We start from the raw sequence: 21,604 nt of genomic DNA, 5'->3' as shown, positions 1-21,604 counted from the left end.
GGATCCTCTCCTAGATTGGGCATCTCCTTCCCTCCTAGTGAACCTCAGCCAGGCTCTGGGTATCGTTACCATAGTAAGCGGCTGCTCCGCAGTTGGGATGGATTGAGCTCCCAGGGGTTTCCAAATCAGGGCCTCCTGCTTTCTGCACGCCGTGTGGCACAGTAATCACGGCTATTATACAGTTCAATAAAGTCTATGGCACACAGTACCCGGTAATACCGTGTCGGACAGTTCTTTGGGGAAGTCATGGGGCCGTGACCCGACTCCGTGGCCCTGGCAGTGCCATAAAATGGGGAATATGTATATGGGATTTAAGGTGACGCCACCTGTGGTGTTCGGTAACGGATGGCCGACACTGCTAAAGGAGACCGCTGGGGCTGATGGTGACGCAGCTGGGATGGTTCTGCTCCACACAAGTGGAGCTGGGCCCCAGGGCTACCAGTTCTGTTTATGTCAGGCTTCTTGTACCTTGTGGTGCAGTTCTCAGGGCACAAGAGATCACTAGAGGACACAAGGGCTGTAGTTTTCTTTTCCTTTACTTGATGGTTGTTAGTACAGACCGGGGGCACTGATCAGGGCCGGCGTTAGGGGCATGCAGACCAGGCAGCTGCCTAGGGCCCCGCTCTTCCAGGGGCCCCCAGCCAGCGGCACATCACATAGCCGCTATGGGGCCCCTGTGAGGCAGGGGGGCCCGCCTGCCCCCAGCGCCGACTCCCGCCACCGCATTGAGGGAGGCAGTGATGGAGGAGAGAGCGTCAGCTGACGCTCCCTCTCCCATCATTCCCTGCTCTGCCTCTGACACAGCGGGGGAGCAATGACGTCACTGCGCTTTCACTGTGAGCCAGACAGAGCAGGAGGAGACAGGAGCAGCCAACAGCGCAGGCAAAAAGAGAAGGTGTGGAGTTTTTTTTTTTTTTTGTGTGAGTACTGGACTGACATGACGAGAAGATTGCAGAACCAGACAGTGCAGGATCTTAGGAAACGTCACATGATCAAGGTTTCAGACTTGACGAGATGATTGCAGAACCAGACAGTGTAGGATCCTAGGAAAGGTCACATGATCAGAGTTTCAGACATGACGAGATGATTGTAGAACCAGACAGTGCAGGATCTTAGGAAACGTCACATGATCAAGGTTTCTAGACATGACGAGAAGATCACAGAAGGCAAAGCAGAAACGCAGGCATCTTGCAGCTCAGCAGACATGAGGTGAGTGTGCACACTGCTCTAGGGAACAAGCAGGATAGCAGACATAAGATGCGCATGCACACCGCTCCAGGGTCATGAGGCAAAACAGACATGGCGGACATAACAGACATGGCGAGCATGGCATATACCATGCTGAGGGGGCTATATACCATGCTGGGCTGTATTATACCATACTGGGCTGTATTATACCATTCTGGGGGGGGCTATATACCATGCTGGGCTGTATTATACCGTGCTGGGCTGTATTATACCATTCTGGGGGGCTATATATCATGCTGGGCTGTATTATACCTTGCTGGGCTGTATTATACTGTGACGGACCCAGCTTCTGCTGAGCCCATTTTCCTTTTTAGAGTGGACCCTCTGGGCCGTGGCACCCACCCACCTAGGGCGAGCTGACCTAGTGAGAACCCACCTCCTGTACAGGGAGTGTCAGGGGCAAGACCAAGGGGGTGAGCCACCACGACTGCTGGGACCAGACGGCCGGCTCAGGGGGACACTACAGGAGTGTCTGATGACCAGGGACAGGCAGGAAACAAGACAAGACAAGAGGTAAGTGCAAGGTATCTTCATTAAGATCTTCAGGATCACATTCAGTGCAAACATGAAAACAAGCAAAACGTGCAAGGTGCGCGTGTGGGCACGCCAAGGTCCATAGCATAGCACGTGCCAGGTGGCACACCTAGGTACAGGTAAAGGCACAATGGCATCGGACTCCGGACCGCTGGCAACGATCAACATGATCAAGGCATCAGGCTGCGGACATCAGCTCCGGACATCAGGCCGCAGTCATCCATCTTACAATCTCTGGCAGCGATCGGCAGGTTCCGGGCATCCGGCAGGCAAACCAGGGTTCAGGCAAGGAGGCACATCAGATATCCAGGCATGGTGCGTGTTAGGGAACACGCCAAGGTCCAAGGCTAGGTGAGTGTGTAGGGGACACGCCAGGGTTCACAAAACGAGACAGGGTGCGTGTGTAGAGACACGCCAAGGCACAAGGTAACAAAGCAGAAACGTGCGCGTGCAAAGAGGCACACCACGGTCAGGCGAGGCAGAGTCCTGCACGTGCAGAGAGGCATGCCAGGGTCAGGCGAGGCAGAGTCCTGCGCATGCAGAGAGGCACGCCAGGGTTCCAGGACAGGGTTAGGGCCTGTGCGTGCAAGAGGGCACGACAGGGGACGTGCAAGGCCTGCGCGTACTTTTGCAGAAGCACGGGGAGGTATGCCATGGGCAGGCGAGGGCCTGCGCGTGCTTTAGAGAGCACGCAGAGCACAGTGCGGAAACAGCGTGAAGTGCAAGGGCACACAGAGGGCACGACTGGGGCACTGGCTAGCTGATCGGGCTGCGGCACTGACAGACGGGCAAGACTCCAGTGAACCTGTCAGAGGCATGGCAGGCGACACAGCTGTCACTGACCGACGAGCACGGCTGAGGCACAAGCAGGCGGGCACGGCTAGGGCGGGCACGGCTGAGGCACAAACAGGAGGCTAGGAAGGCCAGGCGCATGCAAAGAGCACACGAAGCAGCAAGGGAAGACAAGACAAGAAACCAGGCAGAGCTTAAACAGAGTACAGAACCAGGGACGGAAGTATAGGCAGAAACACGGAATCAGGTCAGAGCAAGAACAGAGCTAGCAGCGGAGCGTAGGCCGAAGCCCAGAGCCGGGCCAAGGGAGAACCTTGGGACTAGCCTAGAAACATGCAAGAGAGCATAATAGGAGAGTCTAGCAGCGGAGCGTAGGCCGAAGCCCAGAGCCGGGCCAAGGCAGAGCCTTGGGACTAGACATGGAAAAGAGCACAAAAGGAAAGAAAGGAGGGATGGTGCGTGTGCCAGGGAGCTCTACAGAGCACCATCGGAGAGAGCGAGGCAGAGCAAGCAAAGACTGAGACCATAGGGAGGAACAAGGCAGAGCAAGGCAAGGTACGAAACAAGGCATAGCGTAAACAGGCAAGGCAGAGGATAACAGAAGGACTACAAGTCCAAGCAGGACAAGGACGAACATGGCACAACGGACAAACATAAGACAAGGCACGGGATAAGAGACTTAGTACGAGCACGGAGCGTGTGCAGAGACGCACGACAGAGAAAAGTGCAAGGGCACAGAATAGAGGGCGCACCCCCCAGACCAAGCAGCCATGCAGGGACACAACACAATACTCAGGCCCTGAGCATAGGAAGGGGCGGTCTAATATAGGGCATAGCACCTCCTCTTCCGGGTCAGGACCAGGGGAGAACTTCCTAGTTCAGATGCTCCAGGATCACAGAGCGCAGTCACATGATCAGGGTTTCAGACATGACGAGATGATCACAGAACCAGACAGTGCAGGATCCTAGGAAGGACACATGATCAGGGATTCTAGACATGACGAGATGATTGCAGAACCAGACAGTGCAGGATCTTAGGAAACGTCACATGATCAAGGTTTCAGACTTGACGAGATGATTGCAGAACCAGACAGTGTAGGATCCTAGGAAAGGTCACATGATCAGAGTTTCAGACATGACGAGATGATTGCAGAACCAGACAGTGCAGGATCTTAGGAAACGTCACATGATCAAGGTTTCTAGACATGACGAGAAGATCACAGAAGGCAAAGCAGAAACGCAGGCATCTTGCAGCTCAGCAGACATGAGGTGAGTGTGCACACTGCTCTAGGGAACAAGCAGGATAGCAGACATAAGATGCGCATGCACACCGCTCCAGGGTCATCAGGCAAAACAGACATGGCGGACATAACAGACATGACGAGCATGGCATATACCATGCTGAGGGGGCTATATACCATGCTGGGCTGTATTATACCATACTGGGCTGTATTATTCCATTCTGGGGGATATATACCATGCTGGGCTGTATTATACCATGCTGGGCTGTATTATACCATTTTTGTGGGGCTATATACCATGCTGGGCTGTATTATACCATTCTGGGGGGGCTTTATACCATGCTGGGCTGTATTATACCATGGTGGGCTGTATTGTACCATGCTGGGCTGTATTATACAACCCACCATGGTATACAGGCTGTATTATACCATGCTGGGCTGTATTATACCATGCTGGGCTGTATTATACCATGCTGGGGGGCTATATACCATGTTGGGCTGTATTATACCATACTGGGCTGTATTATTCCATTCTGGGGTGCTATATACCATGCTGGGCTGTATTATACCATTCTGGGGGGCTATATACCATGCTGGGCTGTATTATACCATTCTGGGGGGGCTAAATACCATGCTGGGCTGTAGTAGACCATGCTGCGCTGTATTATACCATTCTGGGGGGCAATATACCATGCTGGGTTGTATTATACCATGCTGGGGGGCTATATACCATGCTGGTCTGTATTATACCATGCTGGGCTGTATTATATCATTCTGGGGGGGCTATATACCATGCTGGGCTGTATTATACCATTCTGGGGGGCAATATACCATGCTGTGCTGTATTATACCATGCTGGGCTGTATTATACCATTTTGGGGGGCTATATACCATGCTGGTCTGTATTATACCGTGCTGGGCTGTATTATATCATTCTGGGGGGGCTATATACCATGCTGGGCTGTATTATACCATTCTGGGGGGCTATATACCATGCTGGGCTGTATTATACCATTCTGGGGGGCTATATACCATGCTGGGCTGTATTATACCATTCTGGGGGGCTATATACCATGCAGGGCTGTATTATACCATGCTGGGCTGTATTATACCATGCTGAGGGGGCTATATACCATGCTGGGCTGTATTATACCATACTGGGCTGTATTATTCCATTCTGGGGGGCTATATACCATGCTGGGCTGTATTATACCATGCTGGGCTGTATTATACCATTCTGGGGGGGCTATATACCATGCTGGGCTGATTTATACCATTCTGAGGGGGGCTATATACCATGCTGGGCTGTATTATATCATGCTGGGCTGTATTATACCATGGTGGACTGTATTATACCATGCTGGGCTGTATTATACAACCCACCATGGTGTACAGCTCAGCATGGTATACAGGCTGTATTATACCATGCTGGGCTGTATTATACCATTTTGGGGGAGCTATTTACCATGCTGGGCTGTATTATACCATGCTGGGGGGCTATATACCTATGGTGCACATTATACTGTATGCAGTAATATATGGTGGCCATTATACTGTATGAAGTAATATATGGTGCCCATTATACTGTATGAAGTAATATATGGTGCCCATTATACTGTATGAAGTAATGTATGGTGCCCATTATACAGTCATGGCCAAAAGTTTTGAGAATGACACAAATATTAATTTTTACAAAGTCTACTGCTTCATTTTTTCTAATGGCAATTTGCACATACTCCGGAATGTTATAAAGAGTGATCAGCTTAACAGCAATTACTTGCAAAGTCAATATTTGCCTAGAAAATTAACTTTATCCCCCAAAACACATTTCAACATCATTGCAGCCCTGCCTTAAAAGGACCAGCTAACATCGTTTCAGTGATTGCTCCATTAACACAGGTGTGGGTGTTGATGAGGACAGGGCTGGAGATCAATCTGTCATGATTAAGTAAGAATGACACCATTTGACACTTTAAAAGGAGGCTGGTGCTTGGCATCATTGTTTCTCTTCTGTTAACCATGGTTATCTCTAAAGAAACACGTGCAGTCATCATTGCACTGCACAAAAATGGCCTAACAGGGAAGCGTATCGCAGCTAGAAAGATTGCACCTCAGTCAACAATCTATCGCATCATCAAGAACTTCAAGGAGAGAGGTTCCCTTGTTGCCAAAAAGGCTCCAGGGCGCCCAAAAAAGACCAGCAAGCGCCAGGACCGTCTCTTAAAAGTGTTTCAGCTGCGGGATCGGGCTACCAGCAGTGCAGAGCTTGCTCAGGAATGGCAGCAGGCAGGTGTGAGTGCATCTGCACACACTGTGAGGCGGAGACTCTTGGAGCAAGGCCTGGTCTCAAGGAGGGCAGCAAAGAAGCCACTTCTCTCCAGAAAAAACATCATGGACAGACTGATATTCTGCAAGAGGTACAGGGAGTGGACTGCTGAGGACTGGGGTAAAGTCATTTTCTCTGATGAATCCCCTTTTCGATTGTTTGGGACATCTGGAAAACGGCTTATTCAGAGAAGACCAGGTGAGCGCTACCACCAGTCTTGTCTCATGCCAACTGTCAAGCATCCTGAAACCATTCATGTGTGGGGTTGCTTCTCAGCCAAGGGAATGGGCTCTATCTCAGTCTTGCCTAAAAACACAGCCATGAATAAAGAATGGAACCAGAATGTCCTCCAAGAGCAACTTCTCCCAACCGTCCAAGAGCAGTTTGGCGATCAACAATGCTTTTTTCAACATGATGGAGCACCTTGCCATAAAGCAAAGGTGATAACTAAATGGCTCAGGGAACAAAACATAGAGATTTTGGGACCATGGCCTGGAAACTCCCCAGATCTTAATCCCATTCAGAACTTGTGGTCAATCATCAAGAGACGGGTGGACAAACAAAAACCATCAAATTCAGACAAAATAAAAGCATTGATTTTGCAAGAATGGACTGCTATCAGTCAGGATTTGATCCAGAAGTTGATTGAGAGCATGCCAGGGAGAATTGCTGAGGTCCTGAAGAAGAAGGGTCAACACTGCAAATATTGACTTGCTGCATTAACTCATTCTGTCAATATAACCTTTTGCTACTCATAATATGATTGCAATTATATTTCTGTATGTGATAAAAACATCTGACAAACACACATAAAAACCAGAGGCCAGCAGATCATGTGAAAATATAATATTTGTGTCATTCTCAAAACTTTTGGCCATGACTGTACTGTATAAAGTAATATATGGGGCCCATTATACTGTATGAAGTAATATATGGGGCCCATTATACTGTATGAAGTAATATATGGGGCCCATTATACTGTATGAAGTAATATATGGGGGCCCATTATACTGTATGAAGTAATATATGGGGCCCATTATGCTGCATGGAGCATTATATATGGCCCATTATACTGTACGAAGAAATACATGGGGCACATAATACTGTATGGAGCATTATGTGGGGATAGGGGATGACTTTCTGTTTGTTGTGGATCTGACCGCTGGGACCCCCTTGATCCTGGGAAACATAGCTTTGAAGAGCACCATGTAAATGAAGCTGTGGTCAGTCATACGCACTGTGGTGCCATTCACATGTGGCTCTTCAAATAACTCCTTAAAGAGAGTGATGAGGGGACAACAAAGTATAGCAAAAATTCACTGATCGGGGTGAGGAGTGTTATAGTTTGTGGGCTGGTGGGATTTGTGTGGCAGGGCTGCATTTTTGTCCCAGTCTGGCCCTGTGCCAGGCCTACCATTGCCATTAATGACCCTTGTTCTGGATACTTCTGTGTTGTTCTTCTATGTGCGTGTGATGCCGCTGACATCCTTGTGTTTGGACACTTTTTTTTTCTATTTATCTAAATCAAAATGTCCACTACTATACTCAGTTTTACAGGATAGATATGAGAATTTACTTTGTGTCTGGGGGCGTTATTTTGCTGTTCACCTCAGGCAGCAGAGAGGCTAGGTTCACCCCTGGTCCCCGGTTTAAAGTGGGTGATATGGTTTGTTTGTCGTAAAGAATATTTCTATGAAGGTTGCGTCTCCAATGTTCAAGCCAAGATGTATTGGACCTTAAAAGATTTTGGAGATTCTTAATCCTGTTTCTTTTCGATTGGCTCTTCCAGTTACGTTTAAGATCCATAACGTGTTTCATAAATCTCTGTTGAAGAGGTTTGTTGAGCCAGTAGTTCCTATGGCGGCACCTCCTGACCCTGTATTGGTTAAAGGCAATGTGGAATATGAGGTAGAGAAAATATTGGATTCTCGTTTGGCTAGACGGAGACTCCAGTGCTTGGTCAAATGGAAGGGTTATGGGCAGGAGGATAATTCTTGGTGTGACAAGCGTCAGCTTAAGCTGAGTCGTTTTTCTTGAATGAGTGGACCCTCTGGGCCGTGGCACCCACCGACCTAGGGCGAGCTGACCTAGTGAGGAACCACCCCCTATACAGGGAGTGTCAGGGGCAAGACCAAGGGGGTGAGCCACCACGGCAGCTGGACCAGTCGGCCGGCTCAGGGAAACAAGACAAGGCGAGACAAGACGTTAGTTCAAGGAAACTTCATTAAGGAACACTTCTGGGTACAACAGGTGCAAAACGTGAACATACAAAGTACATAGAGCAAGATGCGTGCAAGGGCACGCCGAGGTCTAAGGCATGAGGAACACTTCAGGGTAAAACAGGTGCAAAACGTGAACACACAGAGTACATAGAGCAAGGTGTGTGCAAGGGCACGCCGAGGTCCAAAGCATGGTACGTGCAGATGGTAGACAGAGGCACGAGGACATCGGACTCAGGACAGCAGGCAATGATCAACCGGGACATCAGGTTCTGTAGCTCTGAAGGTGATCGGCAGGTTCCGGACATCCGGTAAGCATGGTTCCAGGGTTCCATGCAAGGAGACAAGACAAAGTTAGAAACAGGATGCGTGTCAACGAACACGCCCGGGTCAGGTTCACAGGACGGAGGCCTGCGCATGCCAAGGGGCATGCCAGGGACAGGTACAGGGACGGTGGCCTGCGCGTGCGAAGAGACACGCCAGGGAGAGATACAGGACGGAGGCCTGCGCGTGCAGAGGACACGCCAGGGACCAAGATAGGGTGCGGTGGCATCGGAATCCGGGGCGCTGGCATCGACCGACAGGGTCCAGGAATCAGACTGCGGAAATCACCTCCGGACATCAGGCCGCAGTCATCTAGGTCCAGACCTCTGGCAGTGGTTGGCAGGTTACGGAATCCGGCAGGCAAGACAGGGTTCAGAGCAGAGCAAAGTAAGCAAAAAGACTTTGTGCAAGAGTATCACGAAAAGGCACAGTGCGAAAACCAGCGTGCGTGCAAGGGAGCACGGAAACCACGGCTGGGGCATCGGCAGGCGGTACCGACGGTGGCATAAGCAGGTGGGCACGACTTAGAGGCGGCACAGCTGTGGCTCACACAGCCGGTAACCACTATAGCACTGGACGGCGGGCACGGCTGAGGCACACAGGTGAGTACAACTAGAGGCGACATGGCTGAGGCACAACAGGCAGGCATAGGGTGACCAGGAGCGTGCACAAGGGCATGGAGCCACAATGCAGGGCTAGGCAAAGGTACATGACAGAGACGTGTGCGAAACAGCACGGCAAAGCCTAGTGCGAAAAGTGCAAGGGCGCACGAAACATCAGAGACAAGGCATAGGGTAAGAGGCAGACTCCTGCGCAAGCAGAGGGCATGCCAGGGGCAAAGTACAAGATGAGGCCTGCGCATGTGGAGAGACACGCCAGGGACAGGGACAGAGTCTAGCAGCGAGCGTAGGCCGAAGCCCAGAGCCGGGCCAAGGGAGAGCCTTGGGACTAGACAGCGTACAGAGCGGAGGCCTGCACGTGTAGAGAGGCACGCCAGGGACAGGGTACAGAACGGAGGCCTGCACGTGTAGAGAGACACGTCAGGGACAGGGTACAGAGCGGAGGCCTGCACGTGTAGAGAGACACGTCAGGGACAGGGTACAGAGCGGAGGCCTGCACGTGTAGAGAGACACGTCAGGGACAGGCTACAGAGCGGAGGCCTGCACGTGTAGAGAGACACGTCAGGGATAGGGTACAGAACATAGCATAACAAGGAAGCATAGCGAGGACAAACAAAGCAAGAAGGACAACACGAGACAAAGCACGAGACAAGAGACAGAATACGAGCATGGAGCGTGTGCAGAGACGCACGACAGAGCAAAGTGCAAGGGCACAGAATAGAAGGAGCGACCCAGCAGACCAAGCACCCATGCAGGGAAGCAACACAATACTCAGGCTCTGAGCAAAGGAAGGGGCAGTCTGATATAGGGCATGGCACCTCCACTTCCGGGTCAGGACCAGCGGAGAACTTCCAGTTCAGATCCTCCAGGATCACAGGGAGCAGTCACATGATCAGGATTCCAGACATGCAGGGATGATTGCAGAACCAGTGCTGAAACCTAGGCAGGTCACATGATCAGAGTTCCAGACATGCAGAGATGATTGCAGAACCAGCCTATGCTGGAGCATAGGAAGGACACATGATCTGGGGTTCTAGACATGACGAGATGATCACAGAAGGCAGAGCAGAAATGCAGGCATCCTGCAGCTCAACAGACATGAGGTGAGTGTGCACACTGCTCTATAGAACATGCAAGATAGCAGACACGAGATGCGCGTGCACACCGCTCCAGGGGTTCTTGAGGCAAAACAGACAAGGCAGACATGACAGACATGGCGAGCATGACACTTGGGTCTCTGCTTCTGACATTCATGCTGTTAGATTGGTTCGTGCTTTTCACCGGGCCCATCCTGATCGGCCTGGTGGCGTGGATGAGGGTTCAGTGACCCCTCCTCAAGGGGGGGTACTGTTGTGAATTCACTTTCTGGCCTACCTCTGGTTGCTAGTGAAGGTAGTGGAGCTGGTTGTATTGACAGAGGAGTCGCGAGTTCTCTTTTTGGTCTCCCTCTGGTGGTTACAGGAGGTAATGAAGCTGATCTAATTGACAGAGGCCTGCCACCTGATAATGAGGACGACGATTGGACATCTGGAGTCTCTGACTGGATTTAAGACAGCCGACTCCCTCTATCCCTGCTGGTGATTTTTCCTGCCTCCTGAGGTCTTAGTTTCCAGTTCAGTCCCTGCATGCTCAAGCTAAGTGTTCTTTGCTATTGTTCACATTTGATTTGCTTTTGTCTTCAGTTTTGTGTGGTCAGCCAGCCCCGGCTGGGGCTGTGCTGAATTTCCATCCTTATGTTACTGTTTGTGCCAGTTTGTTTTTTGTCCCTTATTAGATTGGCCTCTTTTTGCTCTGCTTTCAAATTATGCCACAGTGCTGATATAGTGGGTGAAGTCTAGTGACTATGGGGGGGTTACATTATATTGTATGGTGGGGCTGCATTATACTCTGTGGGGTGGCAGCATTATGCTCTATGGGGTGGCTGCATTATACTATATGTGGGCTGCATTATACTATATCGAGGACTATGGTGAATACATTATATGAAGAACTATAGGGTGCATTATACTATAGGAAGTGAATTGTACTACATGGATGACTATGGCGGTGCATTGTACTATATGGAGCACTATGAGGAGTGTATTATACTATATGGAGGACTGGGCAGTGTATTTTAATATATGGAGGACTATGAGTGTATTATACTGTATGGAGGACTATGGGGCACATTATATTATATGGAGGACTATGGTTTGTAAACTGTAGATGTGCTGCTGATAACATGATACTGTATGGTGATCTTTTAGTGATCCATTAGTGATTGTTCTGTCCCCATCATTCGTTCTCAGACAGTGGAAAGAGGCCGGGAAACAAGTGTTGAACGACTTCAATATTGTCGATCACACTCATTTGGCGTCCTGAACTCAGCGCATGTAAATACAACTGAAATGCTTCTGTATGATGTGCAATATTGACACCTCTCCATTATTAATCGGCTTAGTGTTACCTTAAGGCCCCGTCACACACAGCGATCTCACCAGCGAGATCGCTGTGTGTGACAGCGATCAGCGACCGCCCCCCCTGCCGGTATCGCTGATCGCTCTGGGAAATCTCTGGACATTTCTTTCGTTGCTGGTCTCCCGCTGGCCAGCACGCATCGCTGTGTGTGATAGGCGGGAGACCAGCGATCAGCGATAAAATAATAATAATAAAAAAAAAAAAAAAATTACTATTCTCACCTTCCGACGTCCCGTGCAGCATTCCCGCCTCTTTCCACACTCCGGTCCCAGTAATCCTTTGCAAGAATGACCGCGAGACTTCGCGATCCCGCGAGAACGGACGTCATCACGGTAATTCTCGCAAAGGATTACTGGGACCGGAGCGTGGAGAGAGGCGGGAATGCTGCACGGGACGTCGGAAGGTGAGAATAACAATATTTTTTATTTTAATTCTATTTTTGACATGAATCAGCGCTGAACACAGCGATGTCGTACACTCGGCGTCGCTGTGCTAATTGCTGGTGAAGCTGTCTGTTTGACAGCTCACCAGCGATCACATAGCGATTCACCAGCGATCCTGACACGTTAATATCGTTGTTGGGATCGCTGGTAAGTCACTTAGTGTGACTGGGCCTTTACAATCGAATGGTGACATTAACCCTTTGTTATATTAACCCATTCGCCACCGCTACAGGGCAATTGGAATAGAGAGGATAAGTGCCAGAGTTGGCACATCTTATAGATGCGCCATTTCTGGGGTGTCCGGGGGCAGATTTTTGTAGCCGGGGGGGGGGGCAGATTTTTGTAGCCGGGGGGGGGGCAAAAACAATGGTCCCTCTCATGGCTATTAAAATCTGCCCTCACTCACCTGCTTTACCTCTCTGGTTGACAAATTACAGCGGAAGCCCACGCATTTTTTTACAACAAATTAACCCCTTAAATTAACACCTACACCTCCCAAATTTTGCACACAAACCCTCATCTAATTATTAGTCAGGGACATATAAAAAAAAAACCATGAAATGAACATATAAAAAAAAAACATGAAATGAAATGGTTTACTGTATGTAAACCATGTGTCATTTCATGTCGGGTTTGGGAATGATTTGACAGAAGCCAGCAATTGAATTGGCGGCTATTCTGCTATGAAGAACTCTGTGAAATATAAATATATAAATATATATGTGTCTCAATGACATGTATGTGTGTGTATATATATATATATATATATATATATATACACTCACTGGCCACTTTATTAGGTACACCATGCTAGTAACGGGTTGGACCCCCTTTTGCCTTCAGAACTGCCTCAATTCTTCGTGGCAGAGATTCAACAAGGTGCTGGAAGCATTCCTCAGAGATTTTGGACCATATTGACATGATGGCATCACACAGTTGGCGCAGATTTGTCGGCTGCACATCCCTGATGCGAATCTCCCGTTCCACCACATCCCAAAGATGCTCTATTGGATTGAGATCTGGTGACTGAGGAGGCCATTTGAGTACAGTGAACTCATTGTCATGTTCAAGAAACCAATCTGAGATGATTCGAGCTTTATGACATGGCGCATTATCCTGCTGAAAGTAGCCATCAGATGTTGGGTACATTGTGGTCATAAAGGGATGGACATGGTCAGCAACAATACTCAGGTAGGCTGTGGCGTTGCAACGATGCTCAATTGGTACCAAGGGGCCCAAAGAGTGCCAAGAAAAAATTCCCCACACCATGACACCACCACCACCAGCCTGAACCGTTGATACAAGGCAGGATGGATCCATGCTTTCATGTTGTTTACGCCAAATTCTGACCCTACCATCCGAATGTCGCAGCAGAAATCGAGACTCATCAGACCAGGCAACGTTTTTCCAATCTTCTACTGTCCAATTTCGATGAGCTTGTGCAAATTGTAGCCTCAGTTTCCTGTTCTTAGCTGAGAGGAGTGGTACCCGGTGTGGTCTTCTGCTGCTGTAGCCCATCTGCCTCAAAGTTCGACGCACTGTGCGTTCAGAGATGCTCTTCTGCCTACCTTGGTTGTAACGGGTGGCAATTTGAGTCACTGTTGCCTTTCTATCAGCTCGAACCAGTCTGCCCATTCTCCTCTGACCTCTGGCATCAACAAGGCATTTCCGGCCACAGAACTGCCGCTCACTGGATTTTTTTTCTTTTTCGGACCATTCTCTGTAAACCCTAGAGATGGTTGTGCGTGAAAATCCCAGTAGATCAGCAGTTTCTGAAATACTCAGACCAGCCCTTCTGGCACCAACAATCATGCCACGTTCAAAGGCACTCAAATCACCTTTCTTCCCCATACTGATGCTCGGTTTGAACTGCAGGAGATTGTCTTGACCATGTCTACATGCCTAAATGCACTGAGTTGCCGCCATGTGATTGGCAGATTAGAAATTAAGTCTTAACACACAGTTGGACAGGTGTACCTAATAAAGTGGCCAGTGAGTGTATATATATATATATTAGCTGAAGAGCCCGGCGCTGCCCGGGCATAGTAACTAACTGTGGATAGTTATAACAAATTATAATTATCCTCCATCCCATAGTCCCGTGCCCATATACCCAACATACCTATCCTCCATCCCATAGTCGAGTGCCCATATACCCATCACACATCCTCCATCCCATAGTCCCATACCCATATACCCATCATACATATTCTCCATCCTATAGTCCCATGCCCATACACCCATCATACATATTCGCCATCCCATAGTCGAGTGCCCATATACCCATCACACATCCTTCATCTCATAGTCCCATGCCCATATACCCATCATACATATCCTCCATCCCATAGTCCCGTGCCCATATACCCATCATACATATCCTCCATCCCATAGTCGAGTGCCCATATACCCATCACACATCCTCCATCCCATAGTCCCATGCCCATATACCCATCATACATATCCTCCATCCCATAGTCCTGTGCCCATATACCCATCATACATATCCGCCATCCCATAGTCCAGTGCCCATATACCCATCACACATCCTCCATCCCATAGTCCCGTGCCCATATACCCGTCATACATATCCTCCATCCCATAGTCCAGTGCCCATATACCCATCACACATCCTCCATCCCATAGTTAACCATTATGACATCATAATGAGCGGCGGGGCTTGCAACCTATGATGACATCAGCGTCACCATGGCAACCATTATGACATCATAATGAGGGGCGGGGCTTGATACACACACACTTTTTCCCCATTATGTAGATAGGGGCAAAATTGTTTGGTAAATTTGAACGTGCGGGGTTAAAATTTCACCTCACAACATAGCCTAGGACGCTCTCGGGGTCCAGACGTGTGACTGTGCCAAATTTTGTGGCTGTAGCTGCGACGGTGCGGATGCCAATCGCGGACATACATACATACACACACTTGAGCTTTATATAATAGATAAATGTATTCTATGTGTATATATCTATTCTTTCGTTTCTTTAGTAAACCTGTCAGTGTGATTTTACTGTATAGCACACTGAATTGCCGGCTTTTCTATAAGACACCGGGTGCGTATTTCTCGCAAGTCACATGTGTGGTCCGTGTGTAATGTGTATTTGTAGCGCACCCATAGGCTTGCATTGGCGTATTACGGCCGTAGTACGCTGACAATCGTAGCATGCTGCGATTGGCACGGACCGTAAAATATACGCAAGAAAAATACGGCTGATGGGAGCTGCCCCATAGAGAATCATTGGTCCGTGTGCAATGCGTTTTTTTTATCGCCTCTCACTCGTCCGTATTCCTCTCTAGTGTGACGCCGGCCTAAGGCTTTAAAAAGTTAGGATCCACTGAGAGGTTCACCGAGATGTAGCAGTGGGCTTAATACAGTCTGATCAAAATTTTAAACTAAGTACATCATGTTCAGTTTAGTAAATTTTTGCCATCGGTATTAGATCAACTCCTGATTTTTGGATGTGTGGCCCATTTCTTTTTTTCTATAGTTCAACATACCACTCTTAGAATACTTTTGTCTTTTTGGGCAAAAAAATATTTCCAACATACTACAAATGTAGCTCAGCAGCGCCTCTTACTGTTTGTTTCAGAAATTGTTTCGATTGATGTTTCATGTACTTGATGTAACAATGTTTCATTCTGGATATGTTCACAAGTACAAGATCTGCCGCATATTCTCCATCCGCTTTTGAGAACGGAAAATCCACAGTTTATCACACTGGCAGCAAGGTGTTGGATATGGTTTTCACAAATTTTATTTACATGCTGAGTTAAAAAAAAAGTTTTGTAAAAATAAAACATGGGTCTGATTTGGAATCTGCAGTCAGTTCTTTCTGCTGCCGTTTTACTGAGAATTTAACCCTTTGCATTTAGCTGTATACTTGCACAAATTTTCACATGAAAATGATCTTACTTTCTAAGGTATAACAATATGACATGAAACAGGCAGAGTCATCATGTGTTATAGCAACTGTATTTTACCGTCTGTTTGCGTGCACCTTTTATCATTTGGAACAGCAGTATAGAATATATAGGTACAGTCCTCCAGATAAAGAGGTGTCACTAGGTCCAAAAAAGGGGTGCTTGATTTCTTGTAAGCTTGACTTATACATCTGTACAAAGTAAATTACTAGGACATGCTAGAACTGTTTGATCAGTTGGGAGTCACCTGCTGAGACCCCACCGTTCTTTTCCTCCTTCATTCTCATGTTCTAGCAAAGTGCCAACTTTTTTATGTACTATGTACACCTTTGCAAACTATTTTTTACTTTAGTCCCAATACATCTAAGACTGTGTTCAGACATGTGCTAGGAGATCCATTGGGTGTTCTATTGTTTTTGCTTGCTACTACCATCATTAGGTAGAAGATCTGGTTATTAAGGCTACATTCACTTTTATATTTGGACTATCTATTTGTCGCTTCAGTTTTTGGGTGTAGATAATGACATCACATTTGGTGACCAATAAATGAAGTGCCAGGACCCTTCTTGTGATGTATATCTTTTAGGCACCATACATCAAGTCTCTGGAGACATCACCATAGTAGGACTCCCCCCATAGTCCTGCTATGCCAATGTCTCCACTGATGATGTCCAGCAGGGCAGGGTACAATGTCTTAAGACATTAACACATGTATAACGAAAAAGAAGGAAAAAAATACCAACAATAAATGACAGATAACTAGCCTTTATTATATTAAACATATAAAAGAATAATGCTTAAAATATTCATAATAAAAATATCAAAAAGACAAAATGGGGGCATGAAAGATGTACCTCAAAGTGGGTAAGGGTATGCAGTATATGACTATGGTGATTTTAAATGCAAGCAGGGAATACATTACTACACGTATGATATAGATTATCATAAATGATTATATCTGTATTAAAAAGGTTGATACAAGTTAATTAAACCTCCTACATTTTTCTTACTGCAACCTCCACCACTGGCAGCGCGGATTTAACTCCACCTTCTCCAGATGCAGTTGATATCCTTTCTGTGGATCCTCAGCAGCCAATATCAGCTGATATGAGAGTTGTGGCATTCCCAACCCTCCAACATGAGCACATTCCTTGCTCTTATTTCTCAATTACCCCGGATAAGACCCTATTGCGCTCACATTCTTTCCAGTTTCCTTCGCTATTTATGCTTGTTTGGCATTTGTTTCCTTCATTTTTTATTAATGATGATGTCATTGACTTAATGGTGTCACTGGGTAATGATGTCACAACGAGCGATGTCAATGGCATTTACTTTAACGCCTTAGAACAAGTAGTGACGGTCACAGGTGACATCATGACAGGTGCTGATGTCACTAGCCTATAAATTGAGTGACAGAGAATCCCCAAGCATTTGGCATGATGCGGCCCATTCAGGGCTTCACGGCAGCTGATTTCGCAGGTGTTTAATACAAATGAAGTTATTGTGACCTTTAAAGAATGTAATGTTGTTTGCTGTAATTTATAGATTTCTTACATGCTTGATGTGCCTATGAGCGCAATGATGGAAATTTGCAAAATCTTTGGTCATACAGAACATATTGGAAACCAGGTTCGGACTGGCCCATAGGGGAACAGGGAAAATCACCGGTGGGCCCCTCTGCAGATCTGGATCCACAACCCCACTGTATGGGCTGTACTTGGCATAATTCACTCTGTACAGAAAAAAATCAGCATCTCCTCATTCATTAACCAAACTAGCCAATTTATTATTAGATAGAGATATAGGTAAATTTGTGAAAGAGGGCATTGTAATATAGGTACTGCGCTGAAAGCAGAACTAATATATTACGAAATATATACAGTATAAGTACATATATAAAAGGAAATGAAAAAAATCTGATGACCAAGCTCAGCCTTGTGCTGATTACATACATTCTCCTTGTGCTTTTGTCCGGTTGCATTCTTCAGACTGGCAGGGTCCGTCACCTATGACAGGATATAATCAGGGCTTATGGTGCAGCATTGTGCTATGATATATTCAGGTTTTGTTTGCTGGTATACAGCCACAATGTTTGGACGTCTACCACTAGCTATTCACTTTTCTCCTTAACACCAATGTCATGACAACCACCACATGACCGGCCTCAAACACACCGTAATCTCCACAGTATTCCTCCGCAGCCTCGGATCCTTAGTCATTAAGTGGCTTGCCGCCCTGTGGGGTTAAACACGCTCAGGATGCACAGAGCTTACCAACCCATATTACCATGTGGTAATAAATACCTGCAGCAGAAATGGGACAAAACCTACTACGATGAGCACAAAAGAAAGGTATGTATGAAAAATAGAAAAACACAGCGGGGTCTAGTAAAATAGGCGTGCTATTGTTATCAGTCTTAGTATTTTATATAGGGGTCAATATAAGGGGGCCCACATCTACCTCCGAAACATGAGGAATTGTACATGATAATGAGCTTTTGGATTACAAAGGGCCCATAGACTGTTGCACAGGGGCCCTTTTCTGTCTGAGTCTGCCAGTGTGTGTGTGTGTGTGTGTATGATAATAATCTTTATAATAATAATCTTTATTTTTATATAGCGCTAACATATTCCGCAGCGCTTTACAGTGTGCACACATTATTATCACTGTCCCTGATGCGGCTCACAATCTAAATTCCCTATCAGTATGTCTTTGGAATGTGTGTGTGTATATGTATATATATATATATATATGATAATCTACAGCTGGTAATTTCCTTAAGACTTCATAACTACGTCAAATCTGCAAACTCGCAATCCATCATATTTTGGGGTTCCTTGTGCTATTAATAAATTAATTTAATTTAATGTTAACTACTACTGTTGTGCATAGGGATGCAACTAATACGGATTAGCACAATGTTATAGAATCTCTTAAGTAAATCATCCAAAGCCTACGATGCCTATAAATGCATTATTCCAGATCTACTTTTGCTGAAGCTCTCTGGGACGCAGATTATCCCAGTGGGAAGGGATAGGAGTGTACTGATCACCAAAATGGCTTGCCCATATGATCCAGTTCAGTCCATATAAGACAGTAGGATTTACAAGTTCTGATCGGGTTTATCAATATTTTTAAACCAATTGCCAACTACTCAAACAAACTACATAAAAGTACTCCATGACCCGGACCCTATACTGTGCTGCACACATGTATAGTATATACTGTGCTGCACTCATGTATAGTGCGAGCACCCCCGACAGACATGACATTCAACTGTGTACTTGACCAGAACCAGTTCTTCTAAATCTCTGTTCTAGATGTGATCAGGGATAGAAAACTAAAAAGAAATGAATGGAATTTGAGATCACGGTATTATGGTCTGTTAATAAGATATTAATTGGTTGAAGTCAAAAAGTGGAGACCAAGGGAATTAGATTAATAACTCTGGACGTCAGCTTTGCATCAGTGGTATGAAATATACTCTGCGGGGGGGAAAGTCACCGAGTACAATCCTTACCTTAACCCCTTACTACAGTACGGTGAATGGATGCACTCATCTCTGGTGCTTTCTTGTACCGAATATCTTCTGTGCTTTTGTATGCTCAACTTCAAGTGGATTTCAGTGATTTGCTACTAAGTGTTTCATTGATATGTTGCCAGGTTTTACTAGTTACGGTAAAAGAGCAAACATGAATCAAATAACCAGCAATAGCTTGTTTGATCTTTCCCACATCCTAAAGCTCTTATTAAAAGAAACAAATAAAATAATATGGGTCCTTGGAAAAAGTTCTACTATAATTAGATCCAGTGAGAGGTCTGGACTTGAATAATTTGGCATCCAAAGAATAGGTCAGATGAGAAGGCCTAGCAACACTGCAGTACTACTTATGGCATCCAAGCCTTAAACGCCATTTCAGATAAACTTGTTTGTCGCTTCCTGACTCAAACCTAAACCTGATACTTCCATTTCTGTGTGTGGTACTCTACCATAACTCCCAGTCAATACACTTTATTTTGGGAGTATATTCTTTAATATTTAATTCCTATATCCAATCACTCACATGCTCTTGTCCCCTACACTGCATCTCCCGAATCTGTCCTTCTGAAATCATTGAAACTGCAAAAAACTTTTAAAGCCCAATTCATCAAGACTGACATGAACAGTGCTGATCTTGATGAGGGGGCTTGAAGTCAAGCAAACGTGATTCATTAAGAGGCATGAGCATCTTAATGAATCTGGCACATCAGCAAAGTGGCGTGCACCTCTGTACATATGACAACAAATCTTATTCCAATCAGAGACTGGAGTAAAATTTCTAGTGTAAAGCAGGGAAGATGTATATCTTTGTACCGTGTTAGCCAGTAGATAGAAAAATATTCAGGATTGAGAGTCCTCAGTAGTTGATACCTTTTAATGGCTAACTGAAAAGATGGTAACACATTGCAAGCTTTCGAGACTACTCAGGTCTCTTCATGAAGAGACCTGAGTAGTCTCGAAAGCTTGCAATGTATTACCATCTTTTCAGTTAGCCATTAAAAGCTATCAACTACTGAGGACTCTCAATCCTGAATATTTTAGTGTAAAGCATGCAACAGCTCAAGTGAAACTGGATAGAAGGCGCCAAAAGTCACAACATTTTTGCGACTTATCAGGGATTTCTGGTAAATACCTTGATGAATGAGCCTTAACCCCTTTCCGACAATGAGCGTAAATTTACGCCAATGTCATGTCTCCCCCTTTGATGTGGGCTCCGGCGGTGAGCCCACATCTTTCCCAGAAGATGTCAGCTGTTTTGAACAGCTGACATGAGCCTGGGAACAGCCACGGGTGGAATTGTGATCCACCTGCGGCTATTAACCCATTAAATGCCGCTGTCAAACTGACAGCTGCATTTAACGCATGCTTCCGGCAATCACTCTGTAGATCCACCCGTCGGTGACCCCCATCACGCGATCGTGGGTCACCGATGGATTGGCATGACAACCAGAGGTCTCCTGCAAACCTCTATAGCTGTCAGTGCTCGATTGCTATGAGTGCCGTCCGGTGGTTGGCGCTCATAGCAAGTGAGCAATTCTGCTACATAGAGGTGATCTGATTATTGCTTGTATGTAGTAGCGCCGATTGGACAGCTGCAGCTTCTAGTCTCCCTTGGAGAATATTGAAGCATGCCAAAAGTAAAAAACATATTAAAAAAATATAAAAGTTCAAATCACCCCCCTTTCGTCCCATTCAAAATAAAACAATAAAAAAATTAAACATACACATATTTGGTATCGTCACATTCATAATCGCCGGATCTGTCAATATAAAAAAAAAAGAATTAACCCGATCGCTAAACGGTGTAATGAGAAAAAAATTAAAAATGCCAGAATTACGTTTTTTGGTCGCCGCAACATTGCATTAAAATGCAATAATGGGTGATCAAAAGATTGTATCTGTACCACAATGGTATCATT

At 46.4% G+C, this 21,604-nt stretch overlaps 1 protein-coding gene across 2 annotated transcripts in view; it reads left to right on the top strand.

Annotated features, from left to right (window-relative positions):
• The window catches only part of CFAP97D2 (CFAP97 domain containing 2), a 142,704-nt gene that overhangs the window by 41,756 nt on the left and 79,344 nt on the right, over positions 1-21,604 (top strand). Inside the window, exon 1 of one of the 2 annotated variants that reach the window (XM_073590518.1) lies at positions 18,295-18,495. The exons of the other annotated variant lie outside the window; for it this stretch is intronic. Within the exon in view, the coding sequence (XP_073446619.1) occupies positions 18,403-18,495 (93 nt within the window). The 5' untranslated portion in view covers positions 18,295-18,402. Of the gene's footprint in view, positions 1-18,294; positions 18,496-21,604 lie in introns of those variants that run through there. 2 annotated transcript variants of the gene reach the window in all.

Source organism: Dendrobates tinctorius, unplaced genomic scaffold (genome assembly GCF_039654945.1).
Source record: "Dendrobates tinctorius isolate UK_male_01 unplaced genomic scaffold, ASM3965494v1 ptg000117l, whole genome shotgun sequence".
Lineage (NCBI taxonomy): Eukaryota > Metazoa > Chordata > Amphibia > Anura > Dendrobatidae > Dendrobates > Dendrobates tinctorius.
This window is presented reverse-complemented; position numbering and strand designations above follow the sequence as displayed.